Consider the following 21,344-nt stretch of genomic DNA (forward strand, 5'->3'; position numbering starts at 1 on the left):
AATGCTATTCAAAGTAACAAATGACTGGTGGATAAAAATGTGATTAAAAAACCTACAAATGAGCAAAAAAAAATGTGATAAGATTGCAACTTCTAAGTTATTTTTTATAAGGATATTTTTTAAAAAAAAAGAACACTACAATTAGCTATTTCCGTATATTTTTTTTAAAAAAAAGTTACAATTAATTTACAATAATTATTTTCTAAATAATCAAAATTTGATCTCTTCAGTTGGATAATAAAATAAAATGTTTGAGCTTAAATGAGTTGCTAATTGTCAAATTAAAGTATTAAACAAATTAAAAATATTCAGGAAAAAAAGCAGCGTAATATAAATAAAAGAGTAAAATATTGTATTAGACAAATCGACAACCTTTTCTAGATGACTGGAAATAGTTTTAAAATGAGCAATAAAATAAAAACAAAACAAAAAATTTAACAGTAGTGTTGATTGTTAAAAATTCTCTTAAAAATCTGGTCACATGGGTAAAGTAAAAAAAATAGGGAAAACATAACCCTTTCAGGATTGGCAATTTTAGTCTATCCATGTCAGGAAATCCTCAAAATTTACAATAGGTGCCAAAATCTCTACACACATGAAACCAAAATCACAATTATAATAACTTAAAGAAATAAACACCAGTCAAAATAATAGTTATAAAACTCTGTTGAAATAATATGTACATCAGTGTCACTTGACAGTCAAAGTAATTAAATATATTTAGTACTGCAATTTAAACATCAGTCAAACGAGAGAACATAGGGTATCTGACTTCATTTTTTATTTTTATTTTGAGTTAATCATTTGCTGTAGCTAAATGAGTTTGTTGCTTCATTAAGTTATCATATTAAAAAGTGTCATGAAATAGTTGAAAAATGTGTTAAATAAATTGTAAAACATACATGGTTAGAAAAGCTTGATGTAAAAACAAAATTTAAATAACAATGTCTGACAAAATCAAATTTAAAATCAAGTTTTGGAATAAAAACTATCAATAAAACAAACATTTGACACACATCAAGTTTTATTTTATCATTATAAAAAAATAGTCTTTTATTCATTTTAATTTTGGTTTATAATTTATGAGTGGATTTCATTGGTTTAAGATAAGAATCATTTACAGATTTATTCTTTGAAAACTTTGCTTGATTTGGTCACATAAAGTAAGAACTAGTAGTCTGAATTATGTATTAACTCAGTGTGGAGAATACCATTTTTTCATCACAGATGATTGAAATAATTGTAAAAAATGTGCCAGTTATTTTGTTTAAAGAACAACAATTATGCCCTGGTTTTTTAAGTCCACAAAACAAATATAAGTAGTTTTTTTCTTTATTGTTTTTTTATAAGAAAACTAAAAAAATTATTTCATACAAGCTCTTAAAGTGTTTAAGTAGATGGTTGTATATTTTTAAAATTACAGTACAATTTAACATGCTATATAAATAGATAAATTATTAAGTTGAAATATATTTTGGATACATTTTCAACATATTGTGTCTTGATAATTAACAAAAAAATAGTAATATATGGCAAGCTTTCTCTTCTGAACATTTGAGAAGTCTTTTAGAGATGACCCATCATGAAATGTTTCTTAACAATCTGTGTATATAAAGATCACAGAACTGGACTAGATTGAGGCTAGGGTCTGTAAAAGGAACCTAGTTTTGTAGGGAATTTACTTATGTTGATAATAACTACCTTGTCAAATTGTTAAATAAGACCAAAATCTAAATTAATAATTACATAACATTGTAAAAATAATTTATTTATATAATGACTAAATAATAATTTAAATATTGAAACCCAGTGGAACCTCTATGTTCATACATTTAGATCAACTCTATAATTTCCACACTAGGATTTGAAGGCAGGGGAGTGTAAAGAAAGGTCACAGTTCTATGGATGAACGTAATTTAACATTGAAATTACTTAGTATTTCAAACTCAAATTACACTGAGTTTAGCATGAAGTTGGTGTTTTAAAAAGAATTTAGACATGTTATTAAAAAATTGTCTCAGAAAAAAGAAGAATGATGATCATACCATGTGATAAGCATCAAGTGAAAATCTTGACAGTTAACTTCCTCTTGTATTTTACACATAAATTAATCAGCTTAGTACATCAGTAAAGAATGATGTAATGCAAATATTCAGATAGAGTTTTGTTAAAGAGAATTTCAGATACCATTCTATTATTATCAAGACTGCAAAAATACAAAGTAACATTATAGTAATTTCTAATGAATTACTGAGTGAGAGAGTGCAAAATTCCAGTTTTTTGTATGGACATTTTAAATAGATGATCCCATAAGAGTCTTAAGGTAATTTGATTTCTTCTTCCCAGAATGTATAATTTAAATTCATATATAAATATGACTGAGTAGGTATGTTAACTTAGTTCCACTGCAGTAGCACCTTATTCTTTTTAACAAAGGTCAAATTAAAACTATGGGGAAAATCCTTCAAAATAGCTCATCACTATAGAGCACAAAATTTATTCTTCACTATGAAGAGTTAAATGTGAGATGTGTAAATATTTTTAAGTGACTGTTTCTTTACACCCAAAAGATTGGTCCATTTGATCAAAGTGCTGCTTTTTAGACTGCTATAACATTAACAACACAATTGAATGGTTACATGACTTATATTTTCTGGTGTAACTTAGTCATCTCATTTTTGTGACAACCACTAGAATATAAGTATGTAATTCAAGTAAGTTAGACAAATCTACTTCTAGTGGTTTTTCACTGTAAGAATATTATAAACTAATTATGGACTGTGGTAGGAGAAAAATTAAGTTTACAGCAATGATACATTTTAATTAAGCAAAATGCATAGTATCAAAAGAACTTATTTAAAAAGCTTTCCAGTTTATAAGTATAACAATGGCTTAAGTAGCATTTCATTAGAAAATAAAAACAATTACACAGTGAAGATATTTCCTAGCCAGGCCCATGTTTTTCAGTTGATTCTGCTGTGGCCTCACTTTGACTCACCAACAGAGCATGACAGGAGCAGCAAACTAAAACTGTTTCTTTCATGGCTGCGGGAGCTAAGGAAGAGATAAGACATAAATGTCAAAGGTCATGGGATTAAAGCTGATATTATTTATTATTATTTAATGAAAATAGGGTAAAATACCATTTTAGAAATTTGGACAAATCTACTGTCAAATTTAACCATCAACAAGAAAGAACAGTTTAACAAGGCAGATAGCAAGTTACTAAACACTGTCTTTGGTTCTAAAGTAGTGAAAATACCCATGAGTGCTTTTTAAGCACCTGCTTTTCTCTTGTTTTTAGATTTTTACAAAGACATTGCCTTGAAATACTAGGGCTGTTGTTTTGGAAGTATTTTAACCATAAGAATTACATAGTTTCTTTTTCTTTAGGTTAAATCTTTGAGTGGAAAAATTCTTTTATTAAAAAAAAAATCCCTTGACCAAAGTTCATGTTTTAAATAATATTTAGACAATATAACAATATAAAAAGACATGAACAGAAAGAGTTTCGGGTGTGTTTTAACTTAGGTAAACAAATGGTTATAAATGACCACAGTTGGATCTAAAATTATTATTACTGGGCTTGGCAATAATAATTAATCATTGCATTTTGGCTGTAAGTGTTAAACATGCAGATAATATATTATTAACCTAGATAAATACTTCAGGTAAACTATTTAAATATTCAAATATTTTTATAAAGTGGAACAATCAGTTAAACAAAAAGACCTCACTTACAAGTTGCTCCAAAAACAGAACGGGGAACCTTTTGATAACAACATCGGTTACAAAAACTGTAGCCACAGTGCCGACAATATGACTAGGGATAGAACATTAGCAAAGCATGATGCAAAATCCAGCATGCATAATGGGGATAGGTGAGAGTATACACAAGAAGGTAAGCATATTTATGAAAAAAAAAAACAATGAGGCAGATCCTCCTCCAACTTTTTAAAGCTATTTTTTTTAAATAACTTAATACTTAAAATTCAAATTTCTAATAAGACTTAAGAAAAACTGATGTATTCATGTTGCTACTAATAGCTGTGTATTTATGAAAAATAGAAATCAGGTCTAAACTATAAAATTTATGCCAGGAATTTTCTCATTATTTTTAAAAATATTTTCTTTTTTTTGAAATTGTATGAATTCCAAACTACTTACTCGTTTTTTCAAAATAGATGCAAAAGACACTTTACAACCTAAACAGCTTTCTGAAATGGTGGAGGAAACAAGCAAAGGACTCACAAAATAAAGATGTTTTAAATATTAAAATCCTTGAAAATTTAAAAATAAATAAATAAAAAATGTGTTGTTTTAGAGACACCCTAAACTTTTACAGCTGACATTTCAATATTTATGAACTGTAAGTAGAGTCAAACTGAAATCAGCAACTCATTCATTGCTTGAGGAAAAGATTTTAAATCATTTAATAATAATCTGTAAAATTATCAATCATACTATACCAGTATGCAGATATTTTTTTTGGTCATATTAAATATGCACAACAAAACAAGAAAAGCAACCAATTGTTCCACCAAAGGTTTTACCAGAAAAAAGAACATTAGATAAAGAAAAAACAAAAAGTACATTGTAGTTTTAATACAGTATCAAACTGATCAGAAGTCAAACACAGATACTTTAAAATATGTAGTAAAGTTGGGATACATGTACAACAAAAATGCTGGTTTATACTGAATATGTATCAAGATGTTAATGACTTATTACACTGTAATAGGACTGAAATACAAAGCACACGTGCAACCTACTTTATCATTGGCTCACTAAGAATGAAGTTACATAAAGTGTTACATTATTATTCACAGTGTAAACTGAATTTTTTATGGTAGTTTCTCCTGTGTTTGCGGTTTTTCAATTCACATACATTTGATTAAAGTGTTCATGAGTTGAAACATTAAAAGAAAAGAAATACTTATATTGTTATAGAAATTAGACCAACTGAAATAGATTCTATGTCTTAAAATATGATATTTGTAAATGCTCAAGTAATGAATATTTAAAACCCTGTTTCATCTGTTATCAATATCTATAGTTTACATTGTAAAATACAAAAATTGAAAAACAAAAAAAAAATGATGCAATGGACTAATATGAGTCATGCTTAAGTGATAGAATTTTTATTTGTAAAATAGTTTTAATGCAAACTACTAATTTTATAATGATATACCCCACTGGAAATTTAGTTTTAAAACTGAAATCTTACATTTTTTGTTTGTTTACAAAAGTGATAAATCTTTTCTTTTACTCCTGTATACTTAAAAGCTATTACTATTAGAAATAAAAAGCTTACCATTGGCAATCTGTTTCCTGCGTTTTTTAATCTCCATTAATCTTGCCACCATTCCTGGTTTTGCAGGTGCTGGATCTAAATTTACTAAAGAATTATCACTGGCTTCTTCTGTTAGTTCTTGCTGAAAAATTCACACACAAATGTAAACAATAAATTGAAAAGTAGAATAATCTGAAATAAATCAGCCAGGCCCAACTTTCAGTTTTATGTTAGCAACAAAAGTTTGAGGGAGGCTCTGTCATAAATTGGCAAGTCAAATGCTTAGGTTGCATAAAGTAATAAAAGTGAAACAATTAGCACCAGGAGAATTTCTATTAGTTGACTAGGTATTCTCTTTTCTAACCAGACTTTTATTCCAAAAGTGATTAAAACAGGGTTTTTTTGGTCACCTTTCTGAGCTGGCATTCTAACACAACTAATGCTGTATAGTACTTAATAGCAAGTTGAAGAGTTATGAAATGCCCTGTTCTTGTGCCAGATGAACTAAACACAAAGCTTTATTGACAGTAAAATATTTAGTTAACAGGCTCACATCAGAGCTGTCTTCACCACTTTGATCCTCCTCACAATGATCTTTTTCACATTTTTCTCCTGAGATCTGTTCTTTCTGAAAACATTTGGGTGAAATTATTAATTATCATTCTATACAATTTTTCTACAAGTAAGTTACAAAAAAAATGCCTCCGAACAAAGATAATTGGGACCAACTCAATAAAACAGAACAGTTTGAATTAGTGTCCATTACAAGGCTTCATTCAAAATATTCAATGTGTATTTTTCTGAATCATGCATGGGAATAGTTAAATTTAATCCTGATCTAAGTTCCAAAAAAGTGTTCACTTCCAAGTGTGAGTAGCAATATTTTAAGACATTTAAAAAAATATTATATTGACTCTACAAAAGTCAAATGTGTATGTCCACTTTAAAAAAAAAATCAATGTACATTTATATTTTTGTTGGAAACAATGAAAGCTACCAGAGCATTTATGTTAACTGTCATAAAACTATCAAGCAAATATTTCATGAATATTTCAACACAATATTTTGCACTATTTTAATATGTGAATGAGATTAATAAACTCCTTTTTCTCAAAATTATGTTTTTGAACATACTGTATTTGTCCTCTATACAGTCAAATATGAATGAAGTTCTGGTAAACACTGAAATGTATACTTATAGATCTTACCTCACTGCCCTCGGCTGATACTTTTTCTGACTGATCTACTACTTGTTTCTTAGAAGACAAATACTCTGTTAAGCAGGTGAAGCATTCTAGAAAAAAAAAGCTAGTTACTGATTATATTCAACCATTGCTCATTTAAAAGTAAATTACCTAAATTTTCTATTAAATCATAATATTTTGAAAACAAAAAGTCTGGGTTTTGTTCAAAGCACTAAATACTTCTCTTCTACATGGGAGATTATTGTGTCCAACAGGTGTAACCCATTTAAAACTAGTACCGACCAGTGAAAGATTATGAGGTAGAGGCTAAACAGTTAAACAAGATATTGCTAGCTTAGCAAAAAATAAATATGGATTACTTACTTTTAATTTTATGAGGATGACAAAGAAAAAACCAGTTAATAAATAAGAAACAGTTCCATCTTGCCGGACAAATAACCAAGCTCAGCAAGAAAATGCATGCTTCAATGTGATAACTGAAAGAAAAAATCCAAACACATTGGGAGTTGATTACATGATAAGATAATTGAAATGTTGGCTAACTTACTTACTAAGGGAGTGTTCTGACTACACAGCGTGAAAAAGATAAATTGTATTAGGACTGATATTTTTACACATGAAAAAGTAATTCACTTACATTGCTGATGGTCCCACTGAATCCCATTTTAGAATGGAGTAAAAGTAACTAAGATATTCATTACTTTTGACCACAAAGTCATGCATTTCAATTAAACTGAAAAAAAAATGTTTTTAAAAATGTAATGTATAACTTTAACAAAGTAAGGTAGGTTAAAAACTTCAAGGCATTTTAATATAAGAAACAAATACATAAGCTACTACTCATATTTTTATTAGGGTACCTATATCTGAAGTTTTGAACAGTGTCCAAAGCACCAGCCACCTCTTCTTCACCATCTTGTAGTTTTGATACCTTTTGATTACTTGGTAATATTTTATTCAGTATTTGTGTGTGAACTTGAAACAACGATAAAGTTGCAACTCCAATGACAAAGGTAGATGCCAGCACAAAAACAGCACCTTTCAAAAATAACAACACAAATTCATTATCAGAAGATTCAATTAATTTAAATACCTGTTGAACAACAATTATTAAATCTGTTAAGCAGTACAAGACAAAATTGCAAACCAGCAGATGGTCTAGGTTTCTTAACCCTGTTTAGACCACAGTCAAGAAGGGGGCTTGAATTTCAATACTTCTAGTTTGTCTCAAGATCATTGACTAAAGCTCTTAGGGTTAAAAAAATAAAATTAAAAAAAAAAAAAAAAAGCAACTAAAAATAACTCATTTAAAGAATATAGTTTACTAAAGAATGAAGAATAAATCATATCAGTTACCTTGCGTGAGCCAAAAACATGCTACATTACAAACTATCCATATTAATATTGTGCTTTGCCGAAAACGCCAACTGAAATGATTTTAAAATTTATAGATCTCAGTATTTAAAAAATTGTACTAAATTAGACTTTGATAAAATATTTAAAATGTTAGCAGAAAATGACACTTACCGTCTAATATCATCAATAAAGTAAAAGATTAGTGCAAATGGTTCAATAAGCCTGGAAAATCTATCCACCTCAGCAACAAATTCAGACAAATCAAGCACCATAGATGTCTCTTTCTGCTTTCCATTATTCTCAGGCTTTCCCATTTTTTCACATCTATATGCAGATGATTTCAAAAATCATTCTTTCAGCATTACATATGTTCAGTGACTTTCTGTAAAAAATGGATAAAGCTTTTAATGATATGTATCAGCAGGAATTAAGCCAGAAGTTACAACCAAATCAATGGCAATAATAAGTACAAAATATTTATAGGATAGTTATAAGATTAGTGCTTTGTGTTTTATAACCATAGGTTACATACTAGGCCTCAACTCTTTTCAGCATGTTCAAAGACTCTACAGAAGGGATATACCTTCTTACATGTGCAAATAGTGGGGTTTTTTTTAAATTTATATAGACTAAGAACTAAGCAAAAATCACATATTTTTTGCAGATGTATCTCATAATAAAGAGGAATGCAAATCTCTCATAGATAGCTTCTCCAAATCCCCAACTTAGATACAAGAATGTATGTAAGAATTACCTCTAATTTTAATTCAAATTTCAAATTCTAGTTTCTAATTCAAAAGGAGGTGTTTGTAACGAGGTGCATAGTCGGTACAGGAAGAGTTACTCTAGTAATTACAATTACTAATTAGTAGAGTGTCTCATGATTATAGACACTGCAATGATCATAAGCAACAACAATGGTAGCCTTCGGTTTTAGTTTTACTTTTGCTTATAGGGGGAATCCTCAATGGGATAAGTGACTTAACTTCAAGTCTTGCTGACATCTGAAAAATATAATTAGGCCCTATTACAGTAACTGAAATTTAGTGCGAGACTATAATGAAATAGATATTTTTCAGGTCTATGCCAGAAAAATTTGCGACTATTTACTACTTTAGTCCTAATGAAGAATTATGGGTTTTTCCGTAGAGCATTCTTGATCAACCTTATATGTAATTGGCATGAGGCCTGACTGATTTAAAATAGATTGTTTATATTGTTGTTTTGAGTTTATATTTAACTCAATGCAACACGCCCACTCTGAGGACTTGTTCTGTCAGAGATTCAAAGGGTCAATTCTAACTAAATATTATCCAAACAATACACACTAAATGATGATACAGCTTTAAAAATGAATCAATTCAAATAAATTTAAAAAACAAACACATGAAACCAAAATAAACATAAAGCTTCAGAAGGTCATACAGTTTTGACCAGCATGCCACATTTGCTTATAACTTTTTCACAATTAGCGATAGTCATGAAAAGTGTTGAATGTTAATTGGGTGATCTCAAGATATAGCATCTGTTATTCCGGAATGGTGCAGCAGTAAAAAACAGTAAATCCATGGCATAGTCTGTCACTCTGTTCCGAAAACCAGTTGAAATCTAGATCTAGAGTCTAACTAAAGTGTCTAAAGCTAGAAATCTAGTTGTGGCAAATCTTCTACAAGTTTTTTTCTGTTTCTTAAAAAACATAATAGGCCTATACATCTATATTTAGTATTTAGTACTATTTAGGCCTAATTATTTAATTAATATAATTGGGGGCCTAGGCCTACTGCACAAGACTTTAAATAATTAATATTTAGATCTAGGCCTAAGTTCAAGTAATTTTCTGTCAATTAAACTTAAAATTAAGTTAAAACATTAGGCCTAGGCCCTATTTTTTTTTAAATTTAGGCCTAATGCACTTGAATTTAGAACTAGAATCTACGATCTATATTTCAATGGTCAAATAAATACCTATGGCTTACTAATACTAAATACTTGATCTCCATAAAACTCCATTTTAGCGTATTTTATTCTCCGCTCCTCGTTTACCTTCAGTTGAGCGTATTTTATTATACTAACCCGAAACACACCAAAACATTAGGAAAACACAATTTATTTATTTGTATTGTATTTTTGTTTTAACAAATGAATAAAAAAACAAAGAGAGAGACTGACTTCGTTTTAGATTTTGATAATTTACTTTTGTCAAAATCCAAATTTAGAATATTGAATGTGCTATGTTCGTGTGTCAGTTAGAATTTTCATGGCAATGGATGAAGTACGTAAGCGCAACTCACAACTGCAAGGCGGTTAAGTTTGTATAGTATTGTTACAAGTATCTCCCAGTACTGTTCTAATGGACACCAGCGAGAAAAGTCTCAAAGGTATTTGAGAGGTGCATAAATTAATTCAAAAATCTTGCACGGCGTAGTTACAATTAATATGGTTATAAAATCCTGTCTTTCTGGTTATTTTCGGACTTTACTAAAGATTGGACGTATTTGATGTTTTTAATATTTTCGGTAACTAAATAAAAATTAAAAAAAAAGCAAAAACATTTTGGTTTTCACGTGTAATGGCGACATAAACAATGGCATCCTGCTATTGGATAGGCCGCCATTAATTTTATTGTACACATTGTAAGCTAAAAATAGAAAACTAGGTCATGGGGTTTTAAATTTGCATTGTTATTTAAAAACTTGATCTGAAAAGTTTTGTAAACAAATAGTTATCGATCACTAAGTTACTTTACAGCCAATCAATATTTGTCTTACGAAAGTGAAACATCCGGTTATAACTTAGGCTTTAAGAAAATAAATATAAATGTAGCCTTAAACTCAACAAATTATTTTCAAGTTCTCTGGATTTGCAACTTTTATAGTGGATAGCATTGATTCTAAAAATATAAAATTTGTAAATTAATTTTAGGCGTAAGTTTTTATTTTTTATTTTTTTTTACGGTCTAAATCTAAAAAGCACGTTTTTATTCCATGTCAACAATACTATGGAAGGAATCTCGTCAACTCGCTCGCCTCCATTCTAATGATGCTTTTTAATTTTTATGTTGTTTTTTTTTTTACCTTTTCTAATTAAAAATCACATTCATAAAAAAATAAGTAGATCTCTATCTAGATCTAGATCTCTGATTTCCAAACGTTTTTGTGTGTTTCGGTTGTGTTTATAATAAATTAAAATACGCTCAACTGGAGAAGAACGTGAAGCGGAGAATAAAATACGCTAAAATTGCGGCTATATTAAATTATTAATCCTATATCCGTGAGATTACCATTTTTTTAAATTTCTAATAAATACCGAAGTTCACTGAAAATGAAAAGTCACTGAATAAGTCTAGATTTCTGATCTAGATCCTAAATCTAGATGTAGATCTAGAATGATTCTAGATCGTCTTGACTTACAAGATATTCTAAATCTTGGAAGCAAAGAAGAAATGTCCTTTTTTCGACAACTTCCTGTTATTAGTATGCATTTTAGAGTTATTTCGTAAAATATGATGAATGTTTTTAACATCAGTTAAAACTTGCCAAGTTGACCTTAAACTTCATTTAGAACCTTTGCAGTGGTGTAGTTGAATATTATTTGTGTTATTGTGTGTATATATTATATATAGTATTATATAGATCTAGGCATATATATATATATATATATATATATATATATATATATATATATATATATATATATATATATATATATAATATACATGTATGTGTATTAGTGGCGTAGCGAGGTCGGGTGTCACCCGGTGCTGCACTTAATGGTGTCACCCCCCAGAGGCGATTTGCACACCCCCCCCCCCCTCAAACTTTCGATTTGCACCTCCCCCCCCCCCCCCAAACTTTCGATTTGCACCTCTTAAAAGACTATTTAACACTCGAATTAATCATTTAATTAAGTGGAATTATCATTTTTCTCTTATATTTTGCTATTTTTTTGCCTTGGTGTCACCACCCCCCCCCCTAAATGGTGTCACCCGGTGCGGTCTGTGTGTATTCATATATTTATGGAATATATATATATATATATATATATATATATATATATATATATATATATATATATATATATATGGGGTCATCCATAAATGACATCACATCTTTTTTGACGATTTTTACCTCCCCTCTGTCACACATCGTCACAAAAAGCCAGAACCCCCCCCCCCCCCCCAAATGACGTCACACATCAGCCTACAACCCCCCTCAAAATTGCAGTTGCATTTTTCTTAAAACATAGATATTTTGCAAAAAAATCTTGTCTGAACTATGTTAAGATAGAGGAATTTAATCAATTCCTATTGCAATTTATTAAAACAATTTACTAAAACGCAAAATATTGGCTAATACTTATTTTCTAATATTTCTTTTTCATAATGCAAAAGTTTGACGTCACATCATCTGAACACCCCCCCTCCCACAAAATTACAGACCCCCCCCTCCCCCTCCCAGTGTGATGTAATTTATGGACGACCCATATATATATATATATATATATATATATATATATATATATATATATGTTTATATATTTATATATGCAGTGGTGTAGTTGAATATATATTTATTACATATATATATACACACGCAATATATTCCCTATAGGGCTGGTAAGTAGGTCAACAACCAGTTCTATGGCCCATGAAGGTTTTATTGAGCCGTAGAACTGGTTGGTGACCTTCTTACCAGCCCTATATATATGAAGACACAGTCATACAAGTAAAAAAAAGAAAATCTCGATTTTGAAGCTGGGTTCAAGTCTGTAGATGGTATGACTTCACCTAGCTCTGATGGGTTTCCCTCAATATGCCAAGGTATCTGAAACAGATGAACTCCACTTCATCTCCCCCATGTGTCTTGGGCACGAACAGGAAAAGATGATGATGAATAAAGTGCATAGAATAATCTATTTTGAAGATGGTATCCTAGTGCGAGAGGCTCTACAGAATACGCGAAACACCTTTGAGATAATATGTGCATTTTTTTTTTGTTATCAGGATATTATGTTATCAGAGAGAGAGGTAAAACTTATTCCCTGTATTCATATGCGCACAAGTGTTTTTAAATTTATATATATACATATAAGTGTATATATATATATATATATATATATATATATATATATATATATATATATATATATATATATATATATATATATATATATATATATATATATATATATATATACACATACATATATATTTACATACATATATGCATTACATATATGCGATGCATGATGAAACTAACAAAGAAATAGAAAATACTTACAAACATGCGAAAATTATTAGAAACAAGAGGTAAATTCCAAAAATATAATCTTTATTAGGCGATTCCCTCTTTTTTGAATACGTATTCACATACATTAAATAGTTCAGCATTTAAAATATACATCAAAAAACAAAAATGACGGATTTCTAAAACTGTTAGATGAATGAATGTGTATTAAGTATCAATACCTGTTGCAACATAACAGATACTTTTCATAAATCAAAAACATACAGAATGAATGAAATCAAAGTGTAATAACCCACAATAATGTGCTAAAGGGCACAAACCATCAGATAAGTCTTCCATTGATTACACATTGTACAAAATATAGCTGACATCCCTCAGCACCTTACACACATAACATAACTGTGTGTACAAACCATATTTTTAATGGAAATATTTGCAGCCCAGGGATGAAAGTATACTGAAAAGCTTTGCTTTATAAAAATTTGAATCAATATATCTTATTTTCAATAGGGTCTCTTTAGACCGCTGTTAGGTTAGAATATGTTTAAAATAAACTTTAAATTCTAACTGAAATGTGTGAAATAATTGAATAGCATAATTTAAATAATTCCTTTTTAATATTAAAGCTTTTTTTTAGACAAAACATTTTCATCACTTGAGTTAATAAATTTTCCATATTGTTTAGTTTTTTCTAAAATACATTTTAAAAAAGCTATGTTTATATCTACATAGTGACTATGCATGTGCTTTTCAATATTAGTTAATCCAAATTATCATTTACAGACCTTTATATTTTCAAGAATATGTTGATAACTTTACATTTCTAAAAATAGAAAGTGCACTGAAAATTTAACTTTTTTTTCTTAAGTAACTTTTTAAAAATATTTTTTAATATTATTTAAGATACATCATTTGTTTGACGATTTATATAGCCAAGTGCCGTAATTTTCTTTGGTTTATATATCTAAGTAAAATATTAAAATTGTAAGAGGTTCATTCTGAATGATCTTACTTAGCAAAACTATATATCTACTATATGAATAATTTTAATTAAATGTTATAAGTACTAATTAGAAATAATGTCAAAAACTGAATTAATCTTATTTGCTTTTATTGACAATATAAAAGGTGGCCTAAAAATTAGATGCAATGTAGCCTCAGTAGCTGTAGACAGTAGAGTACCATATTAACAGTGAAGTTACAAAAGTCTTAAATTTAAGGTGAATCAGGACTTGAACTTGATTAGAAATTAACTATAAAATTTTAAAGATATTTTAAGAACATTTTATATACTTCAATACCAACTAGTGCTGTGTCCTACTATGTTAACCTGCCGTGTCCTGTAGGGTAAACTTTCTTTCAAACCTGAAAAGCTTCTTAAAATGTTAACATATGGTAACACTTCTTTCTTATCCATATTTTTTTAGTAGAGGATAAATTCTAAATATAGTGATAAATCATAAAAAACATAACTTGTGATATTCTCCTTATGAGATCAAAGTTGTTTTGTTAACAAATGCTTTGCAGTAATAGTAAACATTATCATTTATCTCCTTCATGAGTTCATAGGACATCAGAAAAAGCATGTTAATAACTTACAAGCATAATATTCAAAGTTATCATTTTTTTCAAAGCCAAAATCCAGTTAACATTTGATCAGGATTGTAAACAACAAGTACATAAATATGTTACATTTAACAAGTATCACATGCAAATATTTTTGTATTATCATGCGCAAACACATTATTCAAACACTTTTTCATAAATTCAGCATCAAAATAACTAGTAATGATTAAGATAAAATAAAATATTTTACAACACAAACATGCAATTTGAAGATCAGTTAGCAATCAATGAAAGTATCTACATATATTTGATTTAAATTAACATGACAATGAAAGTTCTCAGTTTTAACTGTGTTAACAATTAAGCAATTTTGGAGGCTATGATGTTCAAGATTATGAAAAATTATGGTCTAAATTTATGAAATATGATATTTTATAATTTTCTTATGTGTTTGTAATTACACTATATATATGAAATAATATAAACTAGGCAATCTCTAACACTTGACTAAAATTATCAACATTTCAAAATTGTACTTTATTTTAATTAATATTACAATTAAGTAATGAAAACTAGAATTTTAAATGTTGTTGACAAAATAATAAGGCATTTTTGTGAGATGTAATTACTTTATACATTTCCTTAAAATCAAATTCGGGTGAAAGAAATTATAAAATGGCATGTGACAAATGAAGATCTTTACTTTTTAATATATTAAAATATACTATATACTATAAGACACATGTGAAAGATGGAACATAATAAGATCATAACAAAGCTAGGAAAACTCTAAAATTCATATAATAAGAACACTGAATAATTTACTCACTTCAGTTGACTCTAGCCCAAGAGTTATCAGGTGAAATTGTAATGCACCCATAAAAAGATGTTATATAAATGGACCCCAAATGTTACATTATTTTACAATTCCGTAAATAACATGGTGTAATACGAAAATGTAACTGTTCTAATATAGTCAAACCTACACATTGTCAAGCTAATGTAATATACAGTGTGGTTCACTTATTTAGCATCATTAAAGCTTTTGCATACTTAACGTTTATTCAACATCAATTTTTACAACAATATTCTTATTATTTTAGATTTGAAGTATTCTGTTGTTTTTTCTTTTTTTGTTAAAATAGATAAAAATAAATAAATGAATGACAATTAAGGATAATTTTTTAAAAATATTTTCTTTCTAATACAGATAGAGGGTAATGTAATAACCGAGGCATAATTTATTTAGAATTTACCAAGGTTACATTATGTAATGTGGAAGCAAATTTTAGCACAACCCATAGTGTAAACATGTTTTCAAGCAACAAAAATTAATATTTACGCCATGAAAACTATGTTCCATGGTTTATAGAATAAATTTCAAGTCTCCGTAATATTTCAGGATTGTTATAAATCTGGTTGGCCAGTAGCGATGTGGAAGCATAACTCTGGGCCTTTGAATTGACACACATTACCATTTGAGCACTTTCAAGACTATCACTGCATTTAATGGTATGGAAAATGTGTGTCATACCAGGGTCAACTGCTCGAAATATAGTATAAGAATTTTCTATAAACTTAGTGTACAAATCCACATCTTCCTTTCCCCAGCCACGAATACTTAGATCAAAACCACCAACTTTGTGGTAATCAGTGCGATACATTGCAGCGATACCAAAACCAAACTGCCTCCAGTAACCAGCAGAGTCACTTATATCCTCAGCTTTAAGTATGCACTCTGAACTTAAACATTCACAATGGGGCGAGCCAGGGTAGCATACAGGCTCTGGATCATACTGACTAAACACTATAGGGAAATAAACTTGGGAGCCTTTGTTTGTGTTCAAACGAACTCTCTCAAGAGATGATGGAGAGAAAATAATGTCCACATCAACAAAGAAAAGCAATGCATCATGACTACACCTTTCAGCACCAAGCTGAAGCCCAGGTCCTCTAGAAAATTCTGTATCTGTCAACACAACTTCAATATAATTTTTTCCATATTTCTCTTGATAGAAATTTACTAGATCTAAGGTAAGCCTGTGAGCATCTGCATCCTCTTTAGATTTATATAGAACTAAGACAAGTCTTGCATTTTCTTTAGGCTTTAAAACAACTGTCTCAAAATTATTCATAAATCTCTGGAAAATCTTAAACCTACCCATCAGAGGCATGACTATGTCAATGTACTCAACCCTTTTACTGATATTTTTGGGAAATTCTGCATGTCCTGAAATAATTTTAATCCATGATTTTACTTTGGCCCCAACTCCAGAGTTTTCTTTTTCTACAACTCCATCTTCTTCTTTCAGTTCTACAGGTAAGAAAGCCTGTTGCAAATATGCATGCCTTCGCACATTCATAGACATTTTCCTTCCTCTGTACTTTCTATATGTTAAAAGCAAGTCCAGCACATAGTCTGGCCCATTCATTGGATCCAGACGATAATATCCATACTGAATTTCTTTAAAATCAATAGTTCTACCTCGTAAATGAGCATTTTTATTAACTTTCATTATGACTTGATTAACTAATTCATCTAAAGCTCCTTTAACTGAATCATCTATTCCTCTTCGAGGATTATTATTAAATTGTGAATAAATGGACCTAGCAACAAAATCCCATGGAATGACTTCTTTTCCATTCAGTGGATGAAATTTTTTCAATGTTGGAGGCTGGCTGAGCCCTGGCTCTGATGGCAGTCTGCCATCCATAATCAGATCTGTCATGGCTGACATGTCCCTGTGCAAATGTACTTCCCGCTGATGTTCTGCCATGATTTTTACTGAGCGTAAGTAGTTATAAATACGAAACTGATAGTCAGGATCTTTCACAGGGTGAAGAGATACAGCCTTCTGAACTTCTTTGTTCTTTAAAGTATTTTTAAATGAACCCTTTTCCTCTTTGTAGTTCTGATAAAGAATTTGCTGCATCTGCAAATACAAAAGAAAGAATTCAAGTTTTAAAAAATATATTAGTGAAGTTAAAATTCTTTTTGACATAGCGGTATATAGTGTAGATAATAATTTGTGTCTATAAAAGCTGAGTTGGCTCACAGTATCAGTCAAAAGAAATGTAACTAACCACCTAATAAAGGAAAAATGTGTCCCTAGCTGGAAAAAGGGTGCTTAACTACATTTCCCTCTGGAAATGTGAGGTATTCTAGAGGAAAATTAATTTCAAAGAAACTAATAAAAAAATTGTAGCTGCAGTGAGATTTATGCAAAAAGTAACAATAAAAACAGAAAGTGAAGTATCCTCACAAATTAAAGTTTAATACAAGTACAGTGGATGTTTAGACCCACGTATTTTTTTGTTCCACTATGAAGCTATTATAAGAATTACAATTTAGATTATTTACTCCTGGTGGACACAAATGCCTGTTCTCCTCTCAGCATTTTGTTAACGTGTTGTTCTTTTTTTTTTTGGTATTAAAAATAAAAATGCGTTGCAGTGGTAAATAGCGGTTATAGTAAGATAACCTTTTGTCCGCTATTTGACACGCCAATAGTGGTGTAATATATCCACACATGTATCTGTGATATAAGCGTTCTCTACACAGTGAGAGTTTAATTTCCCCTGACACTGGGAGTGTAATGACAACACGATTTACGCTTGACGTGACCCAAACTTGTCAACAAAAAAATAATGCGGTTAGCGTAGCTTAGCGCTCAGACACTGTTCATGCTTTAATGACGCAGATAATAAAGATAGCGGCAAATGTTACGTTGATTTAAACAAAGTTGATAATACGAATAAATTATTCACGGTGATAACTGTCTGGATAAGGCCCGCATTGACGTTTAATGCCTTTCCTCTGTTGTGGGAGATAGGGAGGGGCGGGTTTGAACTAAAATGTTTACGGTAAAATGTTAGGATGAAATCAATTAATAAGACTATTTGTTTAAACAGAGGTACCGAGAAATAGACGATTAATAACGCCAACAACTACAACATTACATAACACTGTCAGCGGAGTGTGTTGGACGTGTGCCCGAATGTGACAACGTAACCGTCCTGGTCTAGTCGTTATAAAGGGCAGTCAAAAGATGAAATGATCAAACGATTCATAAACAAAACCCCAATACCGACAGACTACAGAAAGTGTACATCAAGCATCCCTGGCAGTATTTCTCGTTACCCGCGGTATTCAACAAATATTGAACCAAGATGCGTTGCTTCTTTCCTTACGACTAAAGAAAGCGGCAAAATTCTGTGACGTCAAGCATAGTCTACCACCCGCTGCGGCGTAGAGTGGGGACACGAGTTAATGTATTCATTTCATCATATGGTAAAACCCCGTCGTATTATCATCAACTTCATTCGAGTGTCATTATGCTTCGTCGCGACGATCTGTGTGTACAGCATGGTTTCGAACCTGCCAACTGAATACGCGAGTGTTAAACCAAGTTATCTTACTGTTGTCAGAGATGAACAAGGTGCAAATATCTGCCGTTGTTGTAGTCATGCTAATGCGACAGCCCCACCCCTCATACAGGCAAATGACGTGCAATACGTGACACAAAGTTTTATTTTTACATTCACATTGTATGGACCACACAAAGAAACACAATATTCAACAGACCAACGGTCCCCAGTCTGTGCCCTAATGTCTTAGATCATCGGTTCTTAATCCTAATCCAATTATTAGTTTGTATATACCCAACATGGCAAGTGTTTTAGTTCGGTAATTAAGGCAAAAGCAGATTAGTTTAGATATCTATCTTTTTAAACACACCACACAATGAACTAAAATAGTTTCTATAGGGTGCCAACGCTTTGAGAATTCCCGGAATAAAGCAGACAATAAGAGTTTTATGGTAATGGCGTGTTTCCTCTTGACAAACCTACGGCTTTAGTCGGCGGTGTCATGTGACGGGACATGTGGGAGTTTTATTACTGGTATGTATTATGTCTCAGTTCAGGTAATAATATCATGGCTCGTATGAACACATACAAATATAACATACAATTCCATTCACGAAGAGGAAGCTAATCCGAGATGTGCACGTTTGATTTGTTCTCCATTGGGGTGTCCATGTACCAACACGATGTGGTAGAGATTTCTCTTCATACCTAACGACCAATATTCAACCCATGTCAATGTTTTAAATCACCCGCTATCTAGGTACCCATGCTATCTGGAGCTTGTACTAAAATCAGCTATTGACTTGTTTCATAAAACGTATTATTTATTCTCTTAATACAGACGTTCTTGCGATTAGTGTTTCTTTCTTTTTCCGAGGTGGGGGGGGGGGGACTTGAAACTTTGAAACGGAAGGGGGGTGGGGGGTACTTGAAACTCGGGGGGGGGGGGGGCTATATTTTCAGGGGGTATATATTGTCTACATAAATTCTATTTAGTTCGGAGGGGCCTGAAAGAAACACTGCTTGAGATAGGGAGAACGGTGTGAAACCATCCGACACGGCGTGTGTAGCTAAATAAATATGCCATACGTGTACATCTATTCTTAGCTTTCACTGGTTAAAGCGGTGATCGGTATCTTGGTTTGTCAGAGGGAAAACTTTTTTTTCTTGCAAGTGTAATTTGAAATCGGGTCATCAGCGAGCAGACACTGGGGGGATTCCTGTCCTATATCGTTGGCCTGCTTAGACTTGATTTTTTTCTTAGGTTTGTTTCATTAAGCACACGGATCAATACACAACTATGGAATACACTAACACACACTGAGTAACCGTGTTAAAAATAAGAGCACCAACATCTAAGAGAACTGTAATTAAAGTAAACTGTAACGAGCCAGACAAACGTTTGTATGTTGGTCACAGCCTGCGTGATCTAGTAACCCAGAAAACAAATACTGGGCCAACATTCACAGACTTGCTCTTTACATTTTAATCCTACTGGCATTCAAGATGTTGACAACTTTCAAACTCGGCTCTACAGCGCGTGAAAGTGTTTTTTTTTTATTTTTTTTTTTCAAATGTAAACGGTGATGTCAGAAGAAACATGTTTTATTTTAAAATTTAGATACAATCTAGATCCTAGTTACATGGCTGAAACTTACAAAAAATAAAATATTGGAAGAATAAAACAGCGGGATATAGATCGAGATCGGCTGATTAATAGCGCAAACACCCTAGTCAATGAACATTCATATGCTCTAGTCTGGCTAAATTCTAGGAGTGGTTTATGATGCGCTACATTCTCACAAAATTATAGGAGTGGTGTAAGAGGTACTAGATTCTGACTAGACTGGGAAACAATAACTTTGCTACATGAGCATTAACATTTTACTTTGCTCAGCCCGAATAGGGTTAAACTTTACATAAGCCTATTCGGAAATGATCAGACGCTCTCTATATTTGAACTATATCATCCGTATTAAAACATTTTGTTTCGCACGACATATCATTAGAGTGTTAAGTGTAGGCAAGTATTACGGGCTAGGTGGTACCATATATTACATTAGAATGTAAGTTGTATGCAACTATTACAGGCCAGGTACCATATATTACATTAGAGTGTAAGTTGTAGGCAACTATTACAGGCCAGGTACCATATATTACATTAGAGTGTTGTGTGTAGGCAGCTATTACGGGGGTATCATAACTAGTTTAGTGGTATGTCTTTTGTTAAGCGTTATTCAAGCGAGGCAATGAAAATTTATCAAGGGCAATAGTATGCGATCCAGTTTCTATGTGGCTATTTTATTCTTC

General features: G+C 30.9%; 2 protein-coding genes across 5 annotated transcripts; both read right to left on the minus strand.

Annotated features, from left to right (window-relative positions):
• Positions 1–177: 177 nt before the first annotated feature.
• LOC131958585 (protrudin) lies at positions 178–11,321 on the minus strand. Of its 4 annotated transcripts, none has more exons than XM_059323686.1 (12): positions 11,265–11,321; positions 8,026–8,236; positions 7,855–7,925; positions 7,359–7,536; positions 7,136–7,231; positions 6,862–6,974; positions 6,502–6,587; positions 5,847–5,921; positions 5,315–5,435; positions 4,168–4,217; positions 3,742–3,823; positions 178–3,054 (listed from the first exon to the last, which is right to left on the minus strand). In XM_059323686.1, exons 2-12 carry the CDS (start codon positions 8,166–8,168, stop codon positions 2,945–2,947), a joined length of 1,125 nt encoding a protein of 374 aa, XP_059179669.1. In that variant the 5' UTR covers positions 8,169–8,236; positions 11,265–11,321; the 3' UTR covers positions 178–2,944. The 4 variants fall into 4 exon arrangements, with proteins under 4 accessions (XP_059179669.1, XP_059179668.1, XP_059179667.1 ...); XM_059323685.1 differs by having other exon boundaries at positions 11,188–11,315; XM_059323684.1 differs by having other exon boundaries at positions 11,135–11,315.
• Positions 11,322–13,167: 1,846 nt separating this feature from the next.
• LOC131958582 (chondroitin sulfate synthase 1) lies at positions 13,168–17,599 on the minus strand. The gene has a single exon (XM_059323682.1). It carries the CDS (start codon positions 17,597–17,599, stop codon positions 16,019–16,021), a length of 1,581 nt encoding a protein of 526 aa, XP_059179665.1. The 3' UTR covers positions 13,168–16,018.
• Positions 17,600–21,344: the final 3,745 nt, after the last annotated feature.

This window comes from Physella acuta, unplaced genomic scaffold, assembly GCF_028476545.2.
Source record: "Physella acuta isolate Inbredline_101_S28 unplaced genomic scaffold, ASM2847654v3 ptg001338l, whole genome shotgun sequence".
NCBI classification, from domain to species: Eukaryota; Metazoa; Mollusca; class Gastropoda; family Physidae; genus Physella; species Physella acuta.